The sequence below is a fragment of the Alosa sapidissima genome, chromosome 19, assembly GCF_018492685.1.
Source record: "Alosa sapidissima isolate fAloSap1 chromosome 19, fAloSap1.pri, whole genome shotgun sequence".
Lineage (NCBI taxonomy): Eukaryota > Metazoa > Chordata > Actinopteri > Clupeiformes > Clupeidae > Alosa > Alosa sapidissima.
In genome coordinates this window covers 25659124-25683961 of record NC_055975.1, presented here as the reverse complement: position 1 = coordinate 25683961, position 24838 = coordinate 25659124, and the positions used below count along the sequence as shown (strand labels likewise).

Below are 24838 nucleotides of genomic sequence, written 5' to 3'. Positions count from 1 at the left end.
TACATGTTTTTGAGACGTTCTTTGCATGAAAGTCACACAAATCCACACGTAAATAGGCCTACTTTAATTCACCAGCACACAGAAATTACAATCGAGTAGATGGTGACATCCACAAATATTTCTTGACTTGCATTTGTGTTTTGATATCCACAAATAAAAAAATCATATTTGTAACTTGTAAATTGTTTTTCACAATTGTAGATGTGTATTTGTAAATGAAATTGCATTTGCAAAACTGAAAATTGCTTTTGTGAAATCTAATTTTGCATTAGTGGATCACCAGCACACGCAGGACCGAGACCACGCAGTTTTGGTTTTTGCATTTGTGGATCAGCACGATCAGCACACGTGTTTTTGAGACAATCTTTGCGGCAGTAGATGGCAGTGTTGTTCTATTAGCTCAGAACGGCTATGCTTACGCTTCACTTGACCAGACTTTCATCGAATCATTCAAATACAATTCAACCATGGCCGAAAAGGAGCATAACGAACAGCTACCGCCACCATCCTCTGCAAGTACAATTCCCTCGAACCAAATCATGGTAGTTCAGAGACTTCTCCCTATTTTTCGTATGTGTTTTTTTCTGACGGTATTCAGAGTGAGAGCGATATGGTAACACTCAAAATAGATTAAGTATAGCTAGATCTAGTAGAACTAGCAAAGTAGTACTGGATAGGCTAAAATCCACAACCCACAAAAAACTTTTACACATTACACATACTCATCCTTTGTTGTGGATAGCATTGGAATTAAACCTAATGCATGTGTGCACACACAGCTAAGGTTATCTTGCTCGCCAGTTGTTAGCATTAGTCCGCTTTCAACTTGCTAGTCTAGCTAGTTAGCCTAGTTCATGCTTCTTAGATCAAGGTGAAATACACTTTATTGGGTTCTATTCAGTAAGATGTTGGTGGGTCGGACATTGAATTGAAATTTAACTGAATACTGTATAGACTTCACAGTTCGATATGTAAGGGATAATGTAAAGAACGCAGGTCATTATGTAAGGGATAATGGCTGCCTAGGTGTGCTGTTATGGAATTAAGATGAGGGCGAGGGGCAAAGAACTCCCCTGATGCGCATTGGAGTTGCCTCCACCCAAGTATAAAGCCCCTGATCCACTAGCATGCGATGGGAACACCGCGACGCACTATCCCTATTCATTTCTATGCGAATTCCGCACCCGCATAGGTTTCTGGGTATGCGGTGCGACAAGTGCTGTGGCTGCGGCGCAATCCCCAACTTTATGCAAATGAATCCGTCCATCGCAAGGCGAGTATCCAATAGTAGAGCAAAATGCAGGGGAGGTCCATCATCACGTAGCCTAAACAAAACCTAATTTTCCGGTAGTGTGGTTACGGCCAATGTACAGAAACATGTCAGATGAGGGGAAAAAATCATAGCAGTATCTAAATTTCCGTGTTTGTATGATGTGTGGCTAGAATCCTACAGGGACAACTTCATGATTGAAATGACCGCCCAACTTGCAAACTAATTTATAGATAGTGACTTTCCCTTGGTAATTTCAAAATAGTGGAGGGAAACATTTTGTTTGGTTGTTTACTAGGCTACCTGCTCTTGCCCTGCCGTTTCCACACATCTACAAAAGGGGACGCCCATCAAAGCGTCTTCATGGAGGGTAGCGTCTCGATTTGGGGAATTCACATCGCGTGCTAGTGGATCAGGGGCGTAACTGGACACGCCTCGAAGGCCGTTATCCCGCTTATCACATGGTTGCCACTGTAAAGCCATGCCTTTATAGCACACAAAGGAAACACGCGGTTCCGTTTAAAAAGAAGCCCACTAGTTCAGCTTGTTTTACAACTTTCGTGGGCCCTATAAATAACAGCGGTAGCATGGACACTTGTTTACAGTTGATTCCAATGTCATCCTACTATGGTTGTTCATAAGCATTGATATGGAACAGCGATTACACTTTTTTACCAGATCTACTTCATGGGTGTCACGTTATTCAGAATTAAAAGCCACCCTGCCAGCCAATCAGTAAAGAGTATTCCTTCTCTCCAGGTGATGGTTATAAAAAAAGGCTAAAATCTTCTATTCGTGTTCCTTTTCTCTGTCCTGCGCCTGAGATCGGTCATAATGGCGGCCTATTCAAATACGGCAAATTTGAGGAAAAGTTGGTAAACCACGCTTCTTACCTAATTTGAGGGTGCTGATTCTGAATATTTTGTTTACCAAGCTCAATTCTGAGTTCTAAGCCGCATAATCAGCATTTTTTTTGCTTATTTTTCCCTAAATTGGGTTGATTTAAAAAATAATCACTAAAACCAAATAAAAGTGTTCTCTAAATACATGTTTGAGCATTAAAGAAACCATACTATAGTTTATTAACGTATTCAATGGGAACATGATTACAGTTAACATGTAATAAACTCGGAAATTCTAATCAAAACACAACCATATTTTTATTGCTAACATGGTGAGTCACTCATGTGGTGTTCATCACAATAACAAGTTGCGCACAGATAACCTTCAACTCAGAATATATCCTACAGTACATATGAACTTAGATAGCGGGAATAAGCCTAATGCAGAACTGCATCTACCGTCAGCAACAATTGACAAGTAAAAAACATTTTACTTCTAGTAACACTGGATTTGGTATGTGTGCTTGCCTCCATACTAGAGCTTGATAATGTGCTCTTCTAATATGCCATTGAGCAGCATCACTTGTTGGTGGTAGAGCCTCTGATCCTCGACATCTAGAAAACAGAGTGGCTCTGGTGTAGTATTGTCACGATACCAAAATTGTGACTTCGATACAATACCTGCCATAAATATATTGATACTCGATACTGAAACGATATCCAAATCCTAAAATATCTGGAAAAGAAAGGACGCAGGCCTCCTCCAAGTGTATTGAGTCATTTGTGTTGAATTTGGTGCACTTTTGGTGCACGTTTTAAACTTCTAAACTTCCTACATAATTATTATTTTTGTAGTCAGTAAAATAGTAGTTTGTGTGTGATTAAGTCCTTTATTGTTTGCTATAGCTCATTTATATTGTGTGGTGTATTGGCAATAAATTACCATTAAATAGCCAAAGTAGGCTAGATCAAGGTCAGTGTTCAAATTACTGCATGCAAATCACTTAATGCTATGCAGAAGAGCCTAATCTTTAGTCATCTGATGTAGGCTACCCTAGGCCTTCCTGTGCTTATGGGATTTCTCAGGTCTTAATCAGATAGGCCTACACCATATCTGTTGCAATATCTGTGTGCATTCCTACATTAGGTCTATTTCTTTGATAGTTAACATAATTTGCTACCACATAACAAATAACAATACAAAAGTTTCTTACAAACTTTCCTGCATACTTCTTATGTGCTGCAGTCAGATGGGTGTCCTAAAGACATAACTAGATCTTGAGCATCTATTACCAGTGTTGAATGAGCAGTTTTTGCAGTGATCACTACTGGACATTCCACACTGCTAGACAGCACTTGAGTGAGGATGACTTATTTCCACTTTACAAATAACCATCGCTATCTGCAATAGCTACAGTACAGGGACAATAATAAGTTCATAGCTGAGGATTTGTCCTAGGTCCACTTCCCTTTCAGCATCAGTAATGATGCACTGGAGAATGTTTCTTTTTGTTGCACTATAAAGGATATCTTGTCTAAATGTTTTGCGAATAATCTCCATAGCACTCTTCAGCACTCCTCAAACATGCACACTCTTCCATTTTTCTGCATGGCTGGAATTTGAATAATAGGAAAGAGCACCAGTGAGATGTTTTAACAGTTTCACTTATTTTTTTAAATTCCTATGATATCTGATGGCAAAACCAAAAAGTATGTGAATTATGCTAATTATGCAAATTAGCAAGCTTAAAACTCAAAATTGAGCTTGGTAAACAACATACTTGAATTCAGCACCCTCAAATTGTGTGAAATAGCCCCTTTACCGACTTTTCCCTTAAATTTGCCAATTTCTGAACGTTTGTTAGCTATCTGCTCTCCCTCTAGTATAGAATCACCGACCTTCCAGGTTTGCGCTCTCCAAGTGTTTTTCTAGTTTCTAGAACTATATGTTTTAAAGGTGTGAGCATTACCATGTTCACACTACCATGGTACTGTAATTCCAGTGGAAAAACAACTTGCTAGTCAGTTAATCAATCCTTCACAATGATGATTAAAATTAGACAGTACTCACTAATGAGAATATGTGTTTTTTATAGGAAATTATAACATAACTTTTTGAATTACAGAGAATGATCAAGACCATGGCCAATGCGCTAATAGGTGCAGTTTCCAGGGCTAATCAGGTGTCCCAAAGCTCCACTCCAACTATTCCTACCCCCATCACTCCTACCTTTGTCCCCACCCCCACTGACACCCCTGCGACCTTCAGTACTCGTGTCAATAATGGTGTGAAAAGGTATGCCACAACAAGCTTAGAAATTGTTGTTCTTGTGAAATTCGATTTTATGAATGATACTGACAGTTCCCTTGTGAATTGTTTTGTGTTTCCCACTTAATAGACAGTTTCCTGGAATGTTTCAGCCACGAGAGGTGGCTGAAAGGAACCCTGCTCCTGTAAAGAAGTTGGACATAACATTCTACGTGTTACCCGGCCCTGCTACTTTAACGCCTAAGGGATCCAGAGACCTGGAGTTGGCCTGTGCGGGCCTTGGAAGAAAAGTATTATCTATATCTGAGGACTGCAACCATTCAGAGGTTTTTATTTGTGATTACTGATTACTTACTTACAATTTATATATTTCCCTTGAAAGTGCTACTTATCAGCCTTTTATAACTTTTGTCTGTGTAGATTTTGTCACTTCTGGAGAAAGACTTCGCAAAACTCCAACCTTTAAATGGGCGCTGGATGTTTTACAAGGCAGCAGGTACTGATCGCAAAATCAATATTGCAGGATATTCCATTGAAAATGTCCTTGCTGAGGCCATATGATTCCTACAGCTGATATGATGTGCTTCACTTTTCCACTCATCTCACATCCGTTTCTGATTTAGGAGGCAGTGGCCAACGTAAATTGACAGTGGTACCGCTGGAGGCAGAGGGTTACTCTGGCAGGCAGCTAAAAACGGCCTCGAAGAATGGAAAAAATACCCTTTTTCTGGTTCCAATACAGGAGGAGCTAGACTCCGAGGCTCTACCTTATAATTCGGTTGAATTTGCCAGGATGCCACAGGTGGCTTGCCACATGTGCAAGGCCACTGTTCCCCTGCAAATGTTGGCATTGCATGCCGAGGACTGCCAACCAACGAAAGTTGTAAGCGCTATACTTATGTGTTTATGTTTATGTACTTGGCAGATGCTTTTATCCAAACTGACTTTATACTTAATTTGACTTCATGATAGAAATAGGTTAGTCCAGTGGTGGTTAAACTAAGGCCCGGGGGCCACATGCGGCCCATTGGGATATTTAATCCGGCCCGTGGAGCCTTCACAAAATAGGACAATTTCACATTAAGACAAAATGAACTAGATTATAGGCCTGATTTGTTGAATTTGTTGTATTCATGAAATGCAAATCCCCCCTTTTAACCCTGCATGTTAGCATGCCCTCTCAATAAAATGGGGCTACTGGTTTGAGATTTCCCAATTTACCGGCATCAACCCCCATCTACCGGTACTAGTAATACCCGGCCCGTTGGTCAATATCTAAAAGCCAATGTGGCCCTTCAGCCAAAATGACTGCCCACCCCTGGATTGGTCTAATGGATCAGACACTTTCACTTTGTGCAAAACATCTGAACACCATACTGATAGCCACCTGAACATCTGATAGCCATACTTTAACCTCATTGTGAGTGGCCATTTTCTTTGAACAGAAACTATCAATTCTGCCTACCCTAAGGTTGTACTTTAGTTAAATTTAACATTGTGTAAAGGTACGCTTGCCTGGCTAAGAAGTTATGGCCTACAACCCAATAATTTGCATGTGTGCACACTAACTTTGTTGCCATATTATCCACACAAAAAAAATAAACAGGAGCAGGAGGATGTGGTGACCGTTGTGACCGCTGACGCGGAGGATGCTGGCACATCAGAGCAAGGGGTAATTGTAAATAAGTGTCTTTTAAAGAAAGTGGGGGTGGATTTGATTTTTGTTGATGTTTTTACATTTTCTGTGTTCACATCTTTTGCTTCCATTATATGTGATGATAAAGTAATAGTTTTTTGTTCTTGATATTCTGTTTTGTACAGGTGTGTCCTGTATGTTATCAAAAATTCCTCCTTTCTAACCTGCCACATCATGCCAGCCTGTGTGCAGAAAGGTAAATCAAGTAATCGTAAAAGTTATAGTCCATGAGCCACAAGTGTGTGTGGGGGGTGCGATTATGTTGACCAGAGCACAAATTATCACAGGGTTGCCAACTCTCACGCATTTGGCGTGACACTCATGCATTCAGCCTCAACCTCACGCTCTCACGCTCAAGAACAAAATCTCACATCAAATTTTTTTCAAAATCCTGCAACTCAAGCCATCATTACTCAAAAACTTCCGATTTCGGAGGTGCATCTATCCTTGTTAAGTGTTTGATCTGGCGACAAACAGACAGACCCGCACACGCGCGTGCAAAGAAGAACCCCTTCACGGTGGCTCCCTTCACTCTCTCATTCCCTCTTAAAGCAACGCCAAAGAACTTTTCCTTTGTCGCACGCACGCTATTTATTTATCCAGCTCCGGCTTTGCAAATAACGATCTCCACAGACAAGGTAGAATATGTTGCATGATTTTATGAAAGTATGATGTATTGCGACATCATGCAAGTCAAATTTGTAGTTTCTTATGTCTCATTCCATCGAACTACAGATCCGCTACCCGATCTGGCAAACTTACGTAGTGCGGTTATAGCCAATAGAGGGCCGCAAAGTGAATGCAGAAGTGCCGTTCACCCTGTTACGAGTTGATGAACCACTGAAACAATTTTGGAAACATTATTTTCAGGTACAAAAAACTCTTTGGTGTTGCTTTAAAACTTTGACACGACCCATGCGCTGTTCTTGGCAACTCATTCCATCTGGATGAGCTTTTAGTATGCTTAACACATTTTTATTTTTTTTACATGGCGTGACAACAAGCATGAAGAATTAGATTCAATATCCTGCAATGTGTCAGTGTAGCCTACTTTCTTCTATTGAGCCTGTTTAGTGTCTTCCTTCCAAATTGTTAACGATAACGTCTATCAGCAAAGATTCTTAAGTTGCTCCTTCTACCCTCTCTGCTATTAGACAGGTAGGCTACCCATTTCAGTTGGGTACATGCATGTGAATATCATGTAGCTATGCTGTCAAGTCACAAGGCCTCTTATGTAGCCTGTTTCTTGCAACATTTTGTATATGTTTACTATAAATCACTTTATTTTCATACAGAATCCCAAATTAAACATGCACACAAAATACCCATGGATTACTGAATGGGGACAGGGGCCCAAGGGATCAGATGGTATTGGCCATCCCCAAAATGCAGCAGAATAGAGGAAATCACATCTGTCAAATTCCAAATTTTCTGGGGCCTGTGGCCGGTTGCACAAAGCACCTTAAGTTAGGTTTTTCCCTTAAAATCTGATTTAAGGGTCCCTTAAAATAAAAACGGTTGCACAAACACCCTTAAGTTTTCTCCTTAAGGGTTCCTTAACATTTTCCCTTAGTATTTAAGGGTTTGTCCTTATCTTGTAAGAAATCCCTTAAACTGTTGCACAAAAGACCTTAGTAGTCTAACTAAGGGGAAAATCCTAAGGGACATCTGACTCTACCGTAACCATATTATTAACTGAATTGATGCTGATAAATGAAGTTTATTAACTACTTTTGACCGTTCAAAACAATAAAAAAATATGCTTCCTCTGTCAAATAGATAGGCCTATCAGAAACATGCCGTATTGTTATTGTTTGGTTAGGCTAATGTTAACAATTCATGTGGATGTCTTGTTAGCCTATGAGCTTTGGTTTGCTAGGCAAAACGTTGGTGCACTGATGACAGTCAGGATCATTTCTAACTTGCCAACTAGTATTGTTCAGTTCATGTATATAACATGTTTTACTTGCTACCTGGATAATTTCCGCTAATATTATTAAGGTAAGATGAATGATAAGATATAAGCACTGTGTTCGGTGGGTTAACTAACGGCATCGCGGCAAAGGCAGTTAGCTAGGCTACAGCTGTTGAACAATCTCCGTGGAAACTATAGAATTTTCATGCCGGAAAATCCCTTTCAGTGCAGTAAATCCCTTGACGTTTCTCCTTAACTAAGGAAACATTTTAAGGTATTCTGTGCAACACCCTTAAGTAAATCCCTTACCTAAGGAGAAATTAAGTCTTAAGGGTCATACTTAAGGGAAAAAACTTAAGGTGCTTTGTGCAACCGGCCACAGACCCTCAGACCCCCCTTCACCTTTGTCTTGTACATCAAACTGTAGGGTCAATCAATTCCAATTGGCACATCACTTAGGATCCAGCACCCTACATTGAGAACCATCTATTAAAAATACAAAAAATGCATGTTTTTTTTTTGTTTTTTTAATGTTGGCAACCCTGTTATCATGTCCTAGTACTGTCTGCTTTTCTGCTTTTGGTTGAAATTCTCACTATGCTACAGTATGTATTTTTGAAGTATGTTTTTGTATGATAGCAAGTTGGATCTTGTAGCCTTGTGATTTTAACAGCCCCTCAAGTAGCCTTCCCATTCAAAAATAATAGGATTGTATGGTTTCAGATGAAAGAAGTGCACAATTAATAACTAACTAATAATTTCTGTTGTAAGCTCCTACAGTAATGCCCCAGAGCCTAACATGGAGCTCCCAGGACCATCAAGAGCCTTGTGTGCAGCAGCAGGTAACAAAGCAACACATGAATACGCAACTTGTGAATCGGGAAGACAGTGAAGCTTTCTCTTTATGCGATCAACTTTTTATTAACACCATTCTCGTTATAGACACATGCAAAAATAGCAAGCATGACACTTCATACATGACACTTATCAGATGGTGTACAAAACATACCCTCTATTCTGCCCTCCTCCTCGCCATTGACCCATCACTACCCTCCCACTGCCCCCATTACGTACACTTGAAGTACAAACCCCAATCCCCACCCCTGACCCCTGCCAGCGGTCTCAGAAACAAACAAAACAACAAAAAAAACAAGTAAAACTAGAAAATGTGAACTGTCCTCCAACGTTGCAGCGCTGTCTTCATCAGTTTAGCTGGTTCCCCGAAATGCAAGGGGAAAATGTAACGTGCATCATTGCTCTTTGCCAGAGTGTCTGGTAGAGACAATTCCATTGTGCTCTCGCGAGAACTCTGGAATCTGAAATATCACTAGGGCACGTTATTTAGAATATACGGTGATGACGATCACCGCCCCGCACACACAGCTATTTGAATATTTACGGTAGGTTTATATACAGCTTCATTTGTCACATCCACGACTACTGCTGCCAGTTGTAGTGGGTCATCGGTACTGGCTGTTGGGGCTTGGCGCAGTGAAAATTCCAGGCGGCTACACTGTCAACCTTGTCGCCTTTCGACAGCTTCCTCGTCATTTCTTTTCTTTTTTTCGAGGCTGTTTTAAATTACAGGTTGCGTGAGACATTGCATAGACGTCGAATTTTCTCAAGCTTCCACAATGAGTTCTATAAACGTCAAGAAACTGAAGGTAAATGAGCTGAAGGACGAGCTGAAAAAGAGGCAGCTGTCCGACAAGGGACTGAAGGCCGAATTAATGGACCGTCTGCAGGCCGCTCTGGACCAAGAGGCCCAAGGCGGAGGCGGTTTCGTTCCTTCGGAGAGAGAAGCCAATGGTGCTGACGACGACGATGGAAGTGGCCTGAACTTAATGGGAGACGAGGATTTGGAGGATGATCTGGTCGGAGAGAGCATGGAGGCTGATGACGACGAGGAAGATGGAGAGGGGGGCGACGCTAACGTTGATTTTTCTGCTGATGTTGTCGGCGAGCAGCAAGATGATGATATGGGGGAGGAGGAGGAGGATGCCGGTGTAGAAATGGATAAGTCGGACGAAGACGAAGATGCTCTTCTCAAAGAGGATGATGAAGAGATGGACAAATTCGATGATGACGACGCGGGGTTGGGATCTCTGCCCGGGGATGGTAAGCTCCCATTGACCAGATAACCCTTCAGCATCGATGGAAAGGGTTTGGAGGTTGTCAGTCAGCAAAATTATCAGATGTATGAGTAGCGTTACAGGATAGTCAGTGAGTCTTGAATAGATGTATCGCTCAAGCTAAGGTGGATATAGATGATTTGAGTGAATGAGCTAACGTTCGTAGCTGGTCTCAGACAATGACCAGGCAGATGCAACTAGCCGAGCTATGCTTAACGCAGCTAATGCTATTTAGCCTCCTTTGACAGTGGACCAGCGGACTGTCACATCATTTGTGTGGTATTGTATGTTGGACATAAGCGGATGCCGCGGCTGTAGAGCAAGGGAATGAAGCTACGAGGCTGTAATGTTTGAGCAGTAAGTAGTTGTGATGATCTGGGTTTATGCATTAAGTAGTTATAGAGGTCCTGCGCTTTTGAAATGTGGATAGTTTGCTAGCCGAAGTAGACAAAGCGGCTCTCGGGGGGTGCTGAAACGCTCTGAAGACCCATGGGTGTAGAGAACACAGATTCCAGTAAAGTGGCTCCTCGCCGTGGCGACAGGGGAAGTGGCATCTCAAGGAAGTCAGTTCCCTGCAGAATGCATTCAAACGAGGCAGTCCTTCATAACAAGATATAACATGTTTCTGTTGTAGCCTAAATAACATAAATTGCGATTACAGTTTGCGTGTTCTTGCGCTACTCCCGTGAGCACCATTTTGTTATCTATTCTAACGTTCCCGTTTTACCTTTGAAGTAGGCTAATGCAAGCAGCGGTAAAGCATACCATAAATGTTAACCCTTCCCTTTCCTTTAGCAAGGAAATGTAATGTGAAAATGTGTGTTGCTTGGCCCCACATTGATGTGAAATGTTGTAAAAAACCAAAGCCAGTATTTGCTGGCTGGTACCATTTCCCTCTGATGGAGATGTTGTCACTGAGATTCCCTTTCTGATTACCCAGAAAAGAACCGACCGGCATGACCCACATAGCCAACGAATCTTTTCCTGACATGAAAACCCCCGCAGTGTAAATCAATTCTTATACAGAAGACGCCATGAAATGCCAGTCATGCATTGTAACTCATGCATACCTGATTGCACTGTACAGTACAGTACAGTACATCTGAGTCGACTAGTGTGGGCCGTCCAGCAAGGCCAACACAGAGGCATGCCTCATTACTTCTGTTTTATTTCCAAAGGGGATGCGGACAAAGACAAGAGAGATGAACAGAAGAATAAGAAGGGGGTTAAGAGACGCCGGGAAGAACATGGAAGGGGCTACTTTGAATTTATTGAAGAAAGCAAATACAGCCGGTAAGGTTTGTGCAGAAAGACCTCAGGTACTCCTGAGAAATCACTGCACATTCAAGGTTTTTAATGGACTGGTGTTGGCAGTAAAATAGCCAATACTGTCCGTACAGTTATTTTGCCTCTCTAGTGCAAAGAAACACACATTTTACCATCGGCTAAAATAGCCTTTGTTATAGTGTTAGTGGCCAATACAAAGCATTTTATTTCCTTCACAGTCTGTATTTCGACAATTTTCCGTGATATGTAGTCGGTACTACTAGGTTAAGTAGTTGGTATCATGTTGGGAAAGCAAGTGTATATGTTGTAGTAGTCATATACAACCATGGACGCCCGGACTTCAACATCTGTGAATGAATGACTTGTATGAGTTTTCTTCATATTTTCCTTCTTATATCAATGCTATGTTTTAAAAATGTTCTTAATTCTTCCATTCCATTTTATTCTGTCGTTTTGGTTACAGTGTTTCACTTGCTGGTGAAAGTGCAATTTTAAATATGTAGTTTCTCGTCTGAAAATGTCAAAATATAATATCAAATTCTGTGCTAAATTGTTTTAAAACACGATGATGTCATCTTTCCTCTGTACTCTAATGAGTTTAACTGCTGTTTAACATGTAGGTTGCACAAGCATTGTGCACCCATAACATGAAGGGTTATTTTTTGCACAGGAAACGTAAACCTTTTAGTGCTTTTTCAGTCAAGCAGTGAAGAAGCAGCAACTTGGTTTCAGTGCCACAGATCAGTCCACATGGGTAATGTCTTAAAGCCAAGCACCATTCAACACACTTCAGCAGCTGCTGACACAGACAACTCCCTGAACTATATCCTAAGTTACATTGCAGTTACATTACATAAGCAACACAATAATGACTAGTCTATATGCATATTGTTAATACCAATTTGACTTGTCATTATCCACTCCTTTTTTTGGAGTTTTGACTTGGCATTATCCACTTTATTTTTGAAGTTTTGGTCAGACATTGTGTAGTACGCCAGTGGACCCAGTAAAGCTGACAGCATGACGTAACACTGAAATAGGATGTCAGGTATCACACCCCATATGCACCACCAATGAATAATACAGCCACCTGCCCACAGAGAAACACAGGCTGCGAATTGTCTGGCCCAGATCCAGCCCAGTTGAGGCAAACTGGTGCCAGATCAGGGCCAGTCGTGGGCCAGGTGTGTCTGAGTGAGATGCTACCTGAGTAAGACGGGGGAGCGTGTGTGCTGTCAGGCTCCGTGGCGAGTGATCCTCTGTGAGGGCCTGGCAGTGAGGTGGAGAAGAGAATCGGGTGTTTGGGACGGTCCATCTGATACCTTTCTCTGTTCACAGAGCCAAGTCCCCCCAGCCCCCTCTCGAGGAAGAGGATGAGGAGTTTGATGACACCACTGTATGTCTGGACACATGTGAGCACCTTCAAATCCACAGATTTAGCTATTCATTTCTAAAGCATGCGCTGAGGTGCCCTTAATCAGTGTTTAATCAGACCATTGTTTGTTCCTGCATTGATAGGTGATGTTCACATCATGGGTCTGGCCTTTTGTCTTTAGTCCTGTCCTGTCCTGACCTGATAACAGAATCAGAATTCATTGCCAAGTATGTTGACACACTCAAGGGATTGCAACATACTTGGCAATAAAGCACGTTTCTGATTTATTATAAATCAAATAAATCAGTAAATATGTCAAATGTAAAAACAGTTGTTGTGGTGCAGGACAGAGTAAATGGGCTAGTTCCATATAAAGTCTGTTTGCTGCCTGCATTTAAACAGCCAGATCTCCCTGAGGAGGTGTGAGAGAACGAGGAAACAGCTCATTAAATTCCACCACTTCACATGGCTGTTTACCTCCCATCTCTTTAAGAAGAAAATACCTTAAAGGGTGCCTTCATTATGTTGAGCTCACCTAATCAGCTCTCAAGTTTTGGGTTTTCTTCTGACATTGACGTTAATTTGTTCTGATCATGACACTGTCTTTAGATTTGTAATTTGTAATAAGAAGACACCCAGTTGTTTCTGAAATTGTGTGCTTACATTTCACATTCTTGTGCCTTTGTCAGCACATAAATCAGACAGATATTTGAAATACAGCTGAATAATCTTAAACATACTATTGCAACTAATTAATCTCATGGGAATGTTCTGTTGTAGCTCATGGGGATGTACTGTATCTGTGTGGTGCTAATGCACTGTATATTTTAATCCCCAGAGATGACATGCTTTATTATTTGTAATGACCTGGTTTGTGCGTTGCAGACAACAGTGACCTGCACTTCAAGGTGTCACGGGATCGCTACAGCGCCTCCTCCCTCACCATGGAGAGCTTCGCCTACCTGTGGGCCGGGGGTCGCGCTTCCTATGGGCTGGCCAAAGGGAAGGCCTGCTTCGAGATGAAGGTGAGGTGATCTCTCTCTCTATCTCTCTTTCTTTCTTTCTCTCTCTCGCTCTCTCTCTTTCTCTTTCTCTCTCTTTCTCTGTCTGTCTGTGTGTGTGAGTCCATCTACATATTTATGAATCTAGGTGTGTCTGTTTGTGTATATCTGTTACAGAGGCCATACTGTTTCATCTGTATGTCATTTTGAGAAAGTAGATCACCCAATTTAAGTTTGACTGTGTTTCCATTTTTATCTATTTTACTGGGTTATGACATTGTTATAACTTAAGCCCTGAAACTGCATGCCATCCTGTTTTTTTCAAACACTTCTCATCGGCTGATTTCCTGTCCTTAGATTATTGAGAAGATCCCGGTGAAGCACATTTCCAGCAAGGGCATCGAGATCCACGAGGTTCTGGTGGGATGGTCTCTGCCCAGCGGTACTCTGCTTCTGGGTAAGGAACAGGGTTTTAGCCCAAAGAACCTCTTCTGTAGGAGCTCTAGAACCTCTTCTTTATAACTCACAAACCTCTTCTGTAGGAGCTCTAGAACCTCTTCTTTATAACTTACAAACCTCTTCTGTAGGAGCTCTAGAACCTCTTCTTTATAACTTACAAACCTCTTCTGTAGGAGCTCTAGAACCTCTTCTTTATAACTCACAAACCTCTTCTTTAGATGCCTTAGGCACCAATGAAATGGTAACCATGTTAAAACATTATTTTCGTGCTATGGTTCCACATTACATTTTGCTCCAGATCCCCTTCATCTGATGTTATATTAAATTATATATAGACCTATTATTTGTCACTTGCATATTTGCTCAGAAACAAAAAGCAGCGATACATTAACAACCCCTTTGTTTGTGTGTGTTTGTGTTGTTTTGAGTGTATGGTTTTATTGTCAATAAAGACACACATTAAATACTTTTCTTCTGTTTATGGAGTCCCATCTGCCATGTCTCTATTCCCCACTTTGAGAATGGCTGTTCTAGGCTCAGTTCTTAAGGAACTTCGCTGTCAAACGCTACCAATCATGACTCAAGATATAAGTGTAAATACCAAGAAATAATTAACACCCCTAGTCATTACTGTAGTAGTATACCTTCTTATAGTGTTTTTTTTTTCTTTCTGGAGGGCCCGTTTTTTTACAGCAGAGAGCAGGAATGGGACTCGACGCTTTTCTTGTCTGTATTTACATTTTGGTTCTAAAAGATGTGATGTTTGATGTGCCTTGGGTTCTAAGTGCAGTTTTCTCCCCCTGCAGGTGAAGAGGAGCACTCTTATGCCTTTTCTACAAAGGGCAAGAAGACCACAAACTGCAAGACGGAGGACTATGGAGAGTCGTTTGATGAAAATGATGTAGTCGGATGCTTCATCGTGAGTATGATAGTGGAGATTTAGAAAGCCTTTTCATCTCTAGCCAATCTAGCTAGGTTTAGTAAGCAATACAACAACTGATCTGTGTGTGTGTGTGTGTGTGTGTGTGTGCGTGTGTGCGTGTGTGTGTGTTTGTGTGTGTGTTTGTGTGTGCATGCGTGCGTGTGTGTTTGTGTGTGTGTGCGTGTGTGCGTGCGTGTGTGTGTGTGTATGTGCGTGTGTGTGTGTATGTGTGCCCTACAGAACTTTGATGGTGCAGAGGTGGAGCTCTCTTTCTCCAAGAACGGTAAAGACCTGGGCGTGGCGTTCACGGTCAGCAAGGAGAGCCTGGCCGATCAGCCCCTGTTCCCACACGTCCTGTGCCACAACTGCGCCGTGGAGTTCAACTTCGGCCAGCAGGAGGCGCCCTTCTTCCCCACGCCCGACGGCTTCACATTCCTGCAGCAGATCCCCGTGACGGAGCGCGTCAGGGGCCCCAAAGGACCCGACACCAAAGAGGAATGCGAGGTCAGCTTGTTGTGTCTTCTGCAAAAAAAACGAAAACATTTTGAGGCACAGAAATGAGTGTCATGTAGAGATTTATGTGGCTGTGTATGTGTCCCTGCACGCCTTTAGTGCGTTTGTCAGTCACACGTCACAGCTGCCGCTGAAGGGTGTGGTGGTGTTCTTAACTGTGAAAAAATATATACAGTAATGTCCGCAACACTGCTTTAGACTCCCATATATTTAATGTACAAAGGCAACATTTCGACCCTGCTGCAAAATGCAGTGTTGTGGACATAATATATTTTTTCTCTTGAGTAGGATTTTTTGTCCTGCACCTGCCTGGGATGTGCACACAATAACTTTGTTGAACGGTGTTCTTAACTGTACCTGGAGACTGTGCCTGGGGCCCTGCTGGCTGTTTGTGTAGGGAGTCAAATGGCGTTGTAAAGTGGTGTGAATTAGAGACAGCTGCTCCGTTCTGTGTGTAAGATTTGCTCAAGAGCGGACACACTCACATTTACTCTCTTCATCGTCCACAGAGTGAGACAGGCTGGGGAAGAGTAAGGTGTTGGTACTCTGATGATCTGAATGACTGTGGACGTTTTATGCAGGTCATTGTCATGGTGGGACTTCCGGGCGCGGGCAAGACCTCGTGGGTCACCAAACACACCAAGGAGAACCCTGGGAAGTACAACATCCTGGGAACCAACACCATCCTGGAGAAGATGATGGTAAGCAAGCAAACCTCTTCTCCTCTCTTCTCCTCAAAGCTGTCATACTCTAGTGCTCCTCAGTCCATTAAGAGACGGGCAAATCTGGATTGATCTGAAATGAATCTGGATTACATCTCGGTGAATCTGGCTCTGATCAATCATAGCGTGGTTCCACTGTATCTGGGTCAGATCCACATCACTGCTACATGTCTTTGACATGAAATCATTGCAGGTCACAGTTTTACTGGGAAGGAATGACAACATTATCCACATTATGTTTACTTTAAACACCTTCACCTCATTACATTACATTACATTACATTTACCTCATGAGCACAGATGTAATTTTGGTATGTTAGTGGCACAGCACGGTCTCCTCGCTGATCCTGCTAATCTAGCCAGAGGGTTTAGTGTATAGTGTGGGATGTAGTGTGCAGACAGTGCAGCGGAATGCTGAGGGCGTAGTGTGTGCGCTTGTGCACGCATGTGTGTGTTTGTGCATGTGCGTGTTTGTGCTTGTGTGTGTGTGTGTGTGTGTGTGTAGGTGCCTGTGTGTGTGTGCGTGCGTGTGCAGTGTGTGCGTGTGTGTGTGTCTGTGTGTGAGTGTGTATGTGTGGGTGTGTGGATTTGTGCGGTGCAGCGAGGTGCTAGCAGAGTCACGGGGTCACGCCCCATGTGCTAAGCCCGGCCATCCCTGGCAACCTCGTCCTAATCTGTGCTAATCCGGATCCCAGATTGCCAGCCTGAAGCGTCAGATGAAGGACGTGACAAAACTGACGGCCATCTCTCAGCGAGCCCCGCTCTTCCTGGGGAAGTTCATCGAGATTGCCGCCCGCAAAAAGAGGAACTACATCCTGGACCAGGTACAGTCCAGGGCAGACTGAACACAGAAACATCAGTTGTGATAGTTTGGACCAGTGATCTGAGAAAAAAAACAGTGTTTTGGTTAACACTTTAATTTGTTTATTTGTAAAATCATTCATTATGAAATGTTGAAATAAATGTCAATATATATGCACTCTAAATCACATAATATTTCCAGAACTCTCATAGCTGTATTGAGATTTAAGATCGTTCTTTATTCAAATAATTATATATAAAAAATAATAATACATTATATAAATAATAAAGACAGAGAAAATATAAACCGTTGATAAGCACAGATAAGTCCCCCTGCACATTTGCTGCGTCCTGTTTAACTGCCCAGTACTTCCCTGCTTGCTGAGGAGTTATTATCTCTCTTTAGACTATTCAGAGATGAAATGATAATTCCTCTGATCTGCAAATCAGACGATATGTACAGAACATCCTCCTTATCCCTCTGATGAGAGTGGGACGTCTGCATGCAACTCTGTCTCAGCTCAGTGCAGATAAATGAAGCAGCTATTTTGTTCCGTTACACTGAACCCTCCGTGACTTCTCCATCTCTCTCTCCCTCCCTCACTCTCTCTCTCTTCCCCTCTCTCTGTCTCTCTCCATCTCTCTCTCTGTCTCTCTCCCTCCTATCTCTCTCTGTCCCCCTCTCTCTGTCTCTCTCCCTCTCTATCTGTCTCTCTCTTGCTCCCTCTCTCTATCTCTCTCTCCCTACCACTCTCTCTCTCTCTCCTTCCCCGTCCGCAGACCAACGTCTCAGCTCCGGCCCAGCGGAGGAAAATGTGTCTGTTCGCCGGCTTCCAGCGCAAGGCCGTGGTGGTCTGCCCCTCGGACGACGACTACAAGCTGAGGACACAGAAGAAGGCTGAGACAGACGGGAAAGACGTCCCTGAGCACGCTGTCCTGAAGATGAAGGGTGAGTGTGGGAACACGGAGAGGATTACACACTAACAGTTACAGTAGTAACCGTAGTAACAGTAATAACGGAAGGGTAAACACAGGGGGACACAGATATGATTAGACTTGGTAGTAACAGTAGTGACAGTTACCGTAGTAACCGTAGTAACAGTAATAACGGAAGAGTAAACACAGGGGGACACAGATATGATTAGACTTAGTAGTAACAGTAGTGACAGTTACCGTAGTAACAGTAATAACGGAAGAGTAAACACAGGGGGACACAGATATGATTAGACTTGGTAGTAACAGTAGTGACAGTAATAACTGAAGGGTAAACACAGGGGGACACAGATATGATTAGACTTGGTAGCAACAGTAGTGACAGTTACAGTAGTAACAGTAATAACTAAATGTGACAGTTAGTAGTAACAGTAAAAACTGAAGGGTGTGTGTGCTCCTCCGCAGGCATCTACACCCTTCCTGAGGAGGGTGACTACTTCACTGGGGTGAGCTACGTAGAGCTGCAGAAGGACGAGGCCACCAAGCTGCTGGAGCAGTACAAGGAGGAGAGCAAGACCTCGCTGCCCCCGGAGAAGAAACCCAACCAGGGGGGAGCACCGCCCAAGAGAGGGGGCAACAGGAGCAGGGGGGGCAAGAACCAGTTCAGCAGGGGCGGAGGAGGGCAGGGGCAGCGAGGAGGACGAGGGGGCTTCCAGAACAGAGGCAACTTCAGAGGAGGTGTGTGTCTGTTTGTGCGTCTTTGTGTGTGTACGTGTGCATGCATACGTGTCCCATCTTACACTCCCACTTCCACAACATAATATTGATGGAAAACATACTTTAACCAACATCAAGTCCTGTACCAAATCCCGTCAGATAAAATTGTTGTGCTATTAGTGGTTTGACACACACACAGACTTTAAATGGAGTATAGTTGCAGAACATGTGCATTTTTAGCCTGACGAGCCAGACCCACATTAAAATGTAGGGTCTGGGCACTCACCGTTCGCAGTGCTCAGTCCGAGGGGCTGGATAATCGGTTGTCTTTCAAATTCCCTCTGCACGCAATAGGACAGAGCTATGAGTCCCATGCGTTTCCCACCAGCGGAGCTAGTTGGCTAGTTCAAGCTTTTGCCAACTTAATAAAAGCTTAACTCGTGTAACACTGTTCGCCAACAGCAACATCCATCTGATTTGTTTTCAAGTAGGGAATTCAAGCCAAACCATTGCAACTCTGACATCAATCATTATGTTAAGCCCGCCTAACGACTCTATACACGATTTGATTGGCCTGATAGAAGTTTAATTTTTCGAGCTCACAAGCCAATGTAGAGTTGCTAGACTAGCCCTAGCCCACTAGAGTTCTAGGCTAGTGCATTTTACCTGTGTGCCGTGATTGCAGCTGATGCAGACTTTTTTACATGTTGTTTGCGTGTGTGTGTGTGTGTGTGTGTGTGTGTGTGTGTGTGTGTGTGTGTGTGTGTGTGTGTGTGTGTGTGTGTGTTGTTCACGTGTGTTTGTTGTGATTCCCCAGCGCCGGGTCCCCGTGGCGGTTTCAACCGGCCACCTCGAGGCTTCCTGCCCCCCCCTGCCTTCCGAGGGGGCTTCCCCAACCGCGGGGGCTTCAACAACCGGGGCGGCGGCATGCCCAACAGGGGCGGGGCACCCCGGGGGGGCCCTGGCAGGGGCAACATGGGGAACATGGGCAACCGCGGAGGCGCCATGCACAGGGGTAACATGGGAAACCGCGGCGGAGGCAACAGAGGCAACTTTAACCAGGTTAAATAACCAATTAAACTCACCTGATTGATTGATTGATTGATTGATTGATTGATGGATTGATGGATTTGATTGGTTGACGAACTATCATACCCGCTTCCATCATGATTCACTTTCATCACTTTTTTTTTTTTTCAAGATGATATTATCTATTCTGTTTTCTATGCTATGGGGCTTTTTGTGGGTCTGAAATAAGGATTCAGTTGAATTGACTTGAATTATTATTTACTTTATGTAGAAGGTCTCAAAATAACTTTGATATTTTGATTATTTGTAGTTATTTGTATTATTTGCATTGTTATTATTTGTGTATTTATAATTATTTGTATTACAGGTACTCCAGTGAGTAGTCCTCAAAGTAGCAAAGTAGTAGTAGTAGTTTGAATTAGATTATTTTTGTTCTGTTCCTAAATGCTTATTTGAAGCGCTCTTCGGGAGTTAGCATAGCCAGACTCACCAGTCAGAGCTAGAGGAACCACTCCAGAATCTGTTTGGGTTGCATCTCTTATAATCGTCCTGTCTCTACAGAAATTCCGCGGACGAGGAGGCAACAACCGGGGTTTCAAGAACGGCAACTTTGGCATGAACAAGGCCCAGGCTTTCAACCAGAGCTGGCAGCAGGGGGTAAGGACTGAACTGGACTAGGCATGGGTTAAGTTTAGGTTTAGGGTTGGGGTTAGGTTTAGGATTAGGTGCCTTTAAGTCAGCGGTGGCAGCGCTGCCTGGAAGATGACGTTGGGGGGCATAAAACACCATCGAGCCATACACACTGGCCTGTGACCGTTCCCCAATAGACCTCTGAAGTTCGCCTCCCCAAAAAGCTGCCATCTTTGCCCATATAAGGAGATCCAGAAAGAGATCCGGATCTCCTTATATGGGTAAAGATGGCAGCATTGGGTCATGTTTGTAGGCGAACTTCAGAGGTCTTTACCCCTCCTGAAATGTCTCTGTTATTATGATACCTTTTCTCTGTAATCAACTGCTGCTGTGGTTACGATTTTTTTTAAACCATCCACTGAAGTCTTGTGGGTGCAGATATTTCAGACGATGTCCATAGCCCTTAAACACCAAAGCTGATCCTGAATGGCCCAGTTCACTCCAAAGCATTCGCTCTGCAGTCAGTGATGTCCGCATGAGTGGCACGGCATGTCATTGTGTTAAGTCGTTGGTGCTCTCTTTAAAGCGTAATTTGCAGAGATGCCACTTGGGGCGCACTGAGGGAATCTTACCTCTTTATTGATAGCCCTGGACATACCTACATCTCAGAAAGAACGGGCTATGATCATGCTAATTAAAACAAAGTGTGCATAAATGTACAATATATATGTCTACATGAATATTGAAATCTATCTATCACTTTAAAGTTTCACTTTGTCAAAAATGTCCTAATGATCCTAAAATGTCACTTAAAATAAATTATGAGGTAAAAAGTATTGATTGGAATTGAATGTAGGTGTGCAAGTTCCCTTCTTTAATCAGCTCTCTCCTGTTCCTGTTCGTCTGTCTATAGTTCTGGAACCAGAAACCGTGGAGCCAGCAGTACCACCCAGGATACTACTAAAGACCACACAGAGAGAGTGAAAGATAGAGAGTGAAGGAGAGAAAACAACATCACTCCATCCTCCTGTCAAGCGCTAAGGGCCTCCGTCTGTAGAACATGTCCGCTTTGATCACCTCAGTGTTGGTTCGGTTCTGTTTTTTTTTGCTTTTTGAAGACACTCAAGACATTCCACAGCTGAGGGTATGTCACCAGAGGGGACCAATATCTCTCTGAGTCACCTGTTGTCCTAGGTTCTTTTTATTTCTTTGACGTTTTTATTTTCATTTTCGTAATATACTACAAAATTTGTTTTTGTTTTGGCCACCTGTTTCACAGCTTGGAGAAGCGTCAGCGTTAAAATCAGGGTGGGATGGTTTTTGAAGCTTTCAGGGCTCTGCTTTCTACTTGTAAATGTACTTTTTACTACAGATATCAGTAAGGTTTTAAGTTTTTCGTTTGTTGTATACATCGTCATGAGTCCATTATTATCAGTAGGAAACAGAACTCATTCTAGGAGCATGAAGCAGCTTTGAGTATTTGTATCTGCAGGCTCGCTTGCAACCGTATACAATATAATACTGGTTGAATACTAATGCCTAAAGATGTTGAATTGGCCTGAAAATTGTTTAAAAACAACAGTGACTATTGAAGCAGATGCCAGAAAAAACTATGTTTAACCAGCTCATTTATCAGGAAATAAGTTGTAGAATCCTGAGAATCTACATAATAATCTTTTTTTAAGTTTTAATGAAATTTCAGGTTTTTAAACCTAATGCTGGTTAAATAGAGTTTTCACTAGCAATAGGTCCAATAGCCACTGTTCTAAAAAAAAAAGTTTAAGCCACTTTAAAAAAAAAAAAAGAAGTTATAACAACACTAAATGGTCAATGTCCATATTTGTAGATATCAATAATTAAAGTGTAAGATATTTCAATCAGAGCAGTCAAAGATACATGTGGTGTGAAAATTATAACGTCATGGCTTTGCCTATTTTTGATTGGAGTATACATATATATTAAAAATAGCAACACTTGTTTGTTCACAAATTAACAGATACAGTAAGCTTTGAAGTTAGTCGTTGCAGTAGTCATTTAGGATTTACCAAGGTATTAAATTGAGGCATATATTGCCCAGGTTTTAGGAGTGTAAATATTGATGGTTCCAGTCCTTTAGTCCTTGCTGTCATTATAGACATTGTCGTGGGTCTTTGGTTTCTCTCCGCTGGCAGGACACTCTGGGTATGCTAGTGAGGATCGTAGTTTTTTTTGTATGCTTTTATTTTTTTATCATGTCAAATGTCATCGACTTGCATCAGTACTTTTTTTGCAAACATTAGACTGGTTTTGGGTGTGTAGGTTTGTTTGCGCAATCATGTTCTGACATCCCCTCTGAAATGTTTACATGGTTTTATCAGCCACACTGTGTTTTAGCATGACATGCACAATAGGATGGAATAGACCACAATGTGTTCGAGTTAAGAGATGGAGTCTGAATTTAAGCATTGGTAGTTGGATTTGACCAGGTCAGTGGAGGTTGACGTTTGCACTGAAATAACAACAACCTGAATCATCAGCGAAGACCACAGAAGCACATTCATTGTAATCAATGTAAACAGTTCATGTTCTCTTACAATCCTCCAGACCCATGGTAAGGAGAGGAAGATAATACACCCCTCCGTTCATAACAAAGGCACATATAATGTTGTTACTAGTAAGTTATTATGCCATATTTTTATTTCCCATTGTTTGTGCATTAAGTATAAATTATAACTATAGTACAACTGATTAGGTTAGTAGAAAAGTGATGTGTTTGTGATTTACATTTCATATTTCAATTACACTATTGTTTTAGATTTGTTACAGTATAGACCATTTTCTTCTGTTAATATTGTGATATTTTCTTCATTCTTATGGAGTCATAATACAGTATTTGTTGACTCTCTTTGTGAGTGGTTATATTCACAAAGTCGTCTGATGCAAGACCAACCATTTATTTTATTATTTAAGATGAAAATTGCTTTTCAAAGCAAATTTTATTGCAGATATACCATATATATATATAGAATCCGAGTGTTTTATACAAAGTAACAAAATTATGTGGCTAACAATGGCATGCACTGTAAGAAGAAACTAGTTTGCAGTTGGTTTGAAGTGGCGCTTGCTTGTCATAGTGTTCGTTAGTGTACAAGTATTTGGTCAGGTGATGTGTATTGTTCTCGGATAATGTTAACATTTTGTAAGATAGACTTTATTTGTTTGTTTCTTTCTTTTTTTTATACCTTGCTATGTTTTGTATTTTGCTATTTTAAGACTTAAAACTCAAAAGAAAAAAAAAAAACACTGACCAAATAGTTTATTTATTCCGGTTCCACTTACTCTTCATGAGTAAAGAAATTATGTCTTTTTTGAAATTATAATAAAGTGGCAATTATGAGCCTCAAATTCTCTATGTAGTCATAGATCTTTTGCTTCATTCCAGTCAATGGTATTTGCATGATGATGCACATGTAGTCAGAGTGGTCACTTATATATACGCTTATATACATAGACTATATATATACCTGTGTGTGTGTGTGTTTATGTATGTATGTATGAATGGACAGTTAGTCGTTTAGAACACTTTTATTCGGAGTAACATCAACAACAAAAAGCACTGAAAGTAAGATAACAATGTTTTTCTCAATATAAGATGTAAGTGCCAAACTAGAAAGAAACAAGGATTTGCGTGTGTGTGTGTGTGTGTGTGTGTGTAGGCCGAATGACTGTATTCTGTTTTGGACCCCAGAATGTGTCACATTTGTGTGCACTGAACAATACTTCCCACCACATTCATCCCAGAGATATCAGCCAACTTTCCTCATCATTTCACTGTCCTAAGGGGGAATTCAGCCAACCTACTGAGTGGTCTGATTGAGCTTGTTAGTATAGCTCACACTTGTTCAAACATGTTGTATCTTCTCAGTCTTATACTAGACACAGTAATGACACAGTATAATGCAATATGTTCTCATTGTGTGGGTTTCTAAATAATGTATTCCATCCCATGATTAGTGGAGCTAGTGAAGGGTTACAGATACTTTGTTTTTTAGTTTTCTGCTGCAGACAAAATTGTTTCTCTTTGTGACTACCATATAACACTTGTCGCAAGGGGGCATTAGTGAGCTTACTTTCCATTTGCCTTGCCTTTTCAAACAAGACAATAACGCCGACTTTTTAACTCTTTATTTATATACCTGATGGACTCATCCGCGTATGCTAGATAGGATAACTATGCAGCTAACGCGCAATCCTGCCATCTGTAATAATATTGTAGAATTTACCTTGCTGAGCTTAAAATCCTAAATCTGGCAGAATTTCACTTCCGCTTTGTTGTCACTCCCCCT

The 24838-nt window shown here is 41.9% G+C and overlaps 1 protein-coding gene across 3 annotated transcripts; it reads left to right on the top strand.

Moving 5' to 3' along the window:
* Positions 1-423: 423 nt before the first annotated feature.
* hnrnpua (heterogeneous nuclear ribonucleoprotein Ua) lies at positions 424-23900 on the top strand. 3 transcript variants are annotated; one of them, XM_042071815.1, is made up of 21 exons: positions 424-542; positions 4239-4408; positions 4512-4707; positions 4802-4877; positions 5005-5264; positions 5988-6053; positions 6203-6273; positions 8764-8834; positions 11303-11417; positions 12750-12823; positions 13672-13811; positions 14145-14244; positions 15053-15165; positions 15409-15672; positions 16263-16382; positions 17099-17227; positions 17985-18153; positions 18603-18875; positions 19672-19916; positions 20445-20540; positions 21427-23900. In XM_042071815.1, the coding sequence occupies exons 1-21, from the start codon at positions 468-470 to the stop codon at positions 21475-21477; spliced, it is 2874 nt and encodes a 957-aa protein (XP_041927749.1). In that variant the 5' UTR covers positions 424-467; the 3' UTR covers positions 21478-23900. The 3 variants fall into 3 exon arrangements, with proteins under 3 accessions (XP_041927749.1, XP_041927750.1, XP_041927752.1); XM_042071816.1 differs by lacking the exon at positions 5988-6053; XM_042071818.1 differs by lacking the exons at positions 424-542; positions 4239-4408; positions 4512-4707; ... (3 more) ...; positions 6203-6273; positions 8764-8834 and adding an exon at positions 9430-10110.
* The last annotated feature ends 938 nt before the right edge of the window (positions 23901-24838 follow it).

Coding starts and splice junctions, on each gene's coding strand:
- hnrnpua (XM_042071815.1), top strand. CDS start 468: ATGGCCGAAAAGGAGCATAACGAACAGCTACCGCCACCATCCTCTGCA. Junction 6,054..6,202: donor CTGGCACATCAGAGCAAGGG/GTAATTGTAAAT, acceptor TGTTTTGTACAG/GTGTGTCCTGTATGTTATCA. Junction 8,835..11,302: donor AGCCTTGTGTGCAGCAGCAG/GTAACAAAGCAA, acceptor TTATTTCCAAAG/GGGATGCGGACAAAGACAAG.